The 3,039-nt window shown below is 47.9% G+C and overlaps 1 protein-coding gene across 1 annotated transcript; it reads right to left on the reverse strand.

Annotated features, from left to right (window-relative positions):
- Window positions 1-688: 688 nt before the first annotated feature.
- Window positions 689-2,809, reverse strand: foxc1b (forkhead box C1b). Its single transcript, XM_083672469.1, has one exon. It carries the CDS (start codon window positions 2,579-2,581, stop codon window positions 1,169-1,171), a length of 1,413 nt encoding a protein of 470 aa, XP_083528595.1. The 5' UTR covers window positions 2,582-2,809; the 3' UTR covers window positions 689-1,168.
- Window positions 2,810-3,039: the final 230 nt, after the last annotated feature.

Consider the following 3,039-nt stretch of genomic DNA (forward strand, 5'->3'; position numbering starts at 1 on the left):
TTTTAAAATAGGCCTATTAGGCCTAAACTAAAGAGTGTAAACGTTATTTGCCGAAGTTGGTAAACAAAGAAACAATGTTGTATATTATTTAGTAACAGATCTGTCACCGTAACAATAACAATATAACCGCTTCGTTTAAGGAATATAGAATAAATACACGGAAAGCTCTGATGCAGTTCTGATGCAGTTCCAATGCACAAGAAAATGTGGATTAGCCGGACTATGTAGTCTATTGCTTGCAGGGCTATTTTGAAATAATCAGTCTCTGAGTAGATATAGCACCAGTTTTTGTGAAGTTGTTTTAACTGTCAGCATTTATCAAAAACACAAAGTAGGCCTAACTCTCTCCTGCGCTGCAACAACCCGAGGCCGAACCGCACACTTAACAGAAATGTTCTTGTTTGCAATTGTTATTTGTATCATATCAGAACGCCACAGAACAAAACAAAAAAAGAAGGCCAATCAGAGCTTTGATTTCTGAAAATCATGATTACAGTTACAACTGAAATGTTTTGCGTTAGGCTTATATAAATAGCCTAAAAAAGTCCCTTTCAGAGAGGATGATTGGGAGAAAATATTTTTGTTTAGGCTACGTCAGCATTTAAAAACCCCAGATGATTTAAACCTTGAATTGAGCACAACCTGAGCAGTCTGACTATATCCACTGGCTCTAATAAATCACTCCGAATTGAATCAAATAGAATGGCACTTTATTAGACAAACAATGTAATGCCTTCAGAATACTTTCAACAAATAGGACAAAAATTGAATAGATACGTCAGTATACAAGTTCCCCACGTTTTCATAACAGAACAATTGGGACAATAATTAAGGCAGCTCAATTTGGAAACACTTTTTGGTGTTTGGTCCACAACATCCAACTTTAAGCTAGGCCTATATCCCTTTCTAAAAAATAAATTACTATATGCCATTTACAGTTAATAACAATCTTATAAAATGTTGGCGTTAAAACAATCTTTAAAAACAAAGTTATCAAAGTGAGAGAAAAACTTACGTGTTATTCGACACGCCTCACACACCAGAACAAATCTTTCTGAATCTGTTAAGTCCATTTGGGGGATGAATACAGGACCGTGGGGAAGTTAAAGTAAAGATCGAAATATATATTAAAGTTATTCATTTAAAAAACATATTATTGTTTTTGTTTTCAGAACTTGCTGCAGTCATAAACGAAAGCTCCGGAGGTGCGATAGATGGACTGGCCAGAGGGAAAGGCCATCTGACAGCTATTATTCCCGTTAACTGGAGAGCTATTCAAACCGATTCGCTGCGACTCGAACATCTCGCGCACAGAGTGGAAGTTCTGTTGTTGTGCCGGGTAGCTCGTTCCCAGATGGCCCAGGTCCCCGTACCAGGACGCGAGCCGGCCCTGGTGCGCATGATGGGCGTCCTGGCCCGTGCTAAGGTTGCCGTGCCCGAGCGGGGACGTGGTCGTCGTGGTGATGGAGTAGTCGGGCAAGGTCTCTTCCACGGTGGTGGATGGCGCGAGGTGGCCTCCCCGGTCCCCAGCGTACAAGCTCATGGCTTGCATGTTGCAATGATAAGTTGCATTAGAGTTTGTAGAGATGGGGTTTTGATTGCAGGGTGGTGAGTTGTAGGCAGACGTCTGGTTAGGGGAATAGTTAAGTGATAGAGATGGGGTAATACCTGTCCGAGAGGATGCAATGAGAGGGGACGTGAGCTCCGTGGTGCCCTGTGGCGACCCCCGGAGGGAAGTCATAATGTTATCCACACTGAAGCCCTGCGCCGCGGCCTGGGGGTGGTGGTGATGCTCGGGGCCCTCCATGCTCAGAGACCGTGCGGAGGGCACGCTGTGCGGGCTGCCCGTGGACATGCTGCTGCTGCTATCAGGACTCTCGATCTTGGGCACGGTGCTCAGGCTGGGGGACGAGGCCTGTGGTGGGGTGGAGGTCCCGTTCTCCGTCTTTATGTCCTGAATGCGCACAGGTTGTGAGCCCTGCACGGGCTGCTCCTGCTCTCGGCCCGGACTGCGTACTGACGGATCCTTACCCTGCCTCTCATCCTTGTCCTTCTGCACGTCCTTCTTTTTGAACCGTCTCCGGCGTCGTAGGAAGCTCCCATTCTCGAACATGTTGTAGGAGTCCGGATCCAGGGACCAGTAGCTGCCTTTGCCGGGCTTCTTGTCGTCCCGGGGTACTTTGACAAAGCACTCGTTGAGGGACAGGTTGTGCCGGATGCTGTTCTGCCAGCCCTGCTTATTGTCTCGGTAGAATGGGAACCTCTCCATGATAAACTGATAAATCCCGTTCAGGGTCACCTTCTTGTCCGGTGAGTTCTGTATTGCCATGGTGATGAGAGCGATGTAGCTGTACGGCGGTTTGACCATGTCCTTAGGCTGATGTTGAGGGGTGTAGGGTCCGTACGCCCGGGCCATGCTGGCTGGGTACTGGTCATGGGCCGCATGAGAGTACATGCTCATGGGAGCAGGCATCCCGGTGTATCCACCGCCGGCTGCGGCCCGGTAGTAGCTCTGGTCACTGCTCATATAAGGCACAACGCCCAGAGAATTCGGACTGGAGACGGAGTAGCGCGCCTGCATTCTCTCCTCGCCTCAGCTTCCCGTAATACTTACAAGAATAACGAACTCTCCCAAAAACGTCAGTGACGATGTGTAGCTCCAGTTTCCTTCAACTTTTTTTGTCTGCGAAGGGATCTTGGGGAAATCTTTTTAAGCTATACGGCTCGCCAGGGTGACTGGAGTAAACGCTTAGCGCAGTCTGCAGAGGCGAACATTGGGTAAACTAGTGAGGCTCGAGCATCCGTCACTACTCACTACAAGGAACTTTTTTACTCAGTCCACATTTTTTCCCTTTGGCTGCTCGCGCTGCTCCTCCCCAAATGTGGACATCCAATAGGACGACAAGGCGAGCGTGCATGTGCAAAACTACAGCAGAGGGCAGAGGGCCTTCTAAGCGGCCACACACACACACACACACACACACACACACACACACACACACACACACACACACACACACACACACAACACACACACAC

This window comes from Argentina silus (assembly GCF_951799395.1).
Source record: "Argentina silus genome assembly, chromosome: 6".
NCBI classification, from domain to species: domain Eukaryota; kingdom Metazoa; phylum Chordata; class Actinopteri; order Argentiniformes; family Argentinidae; genus Argentina; species Argentina silus.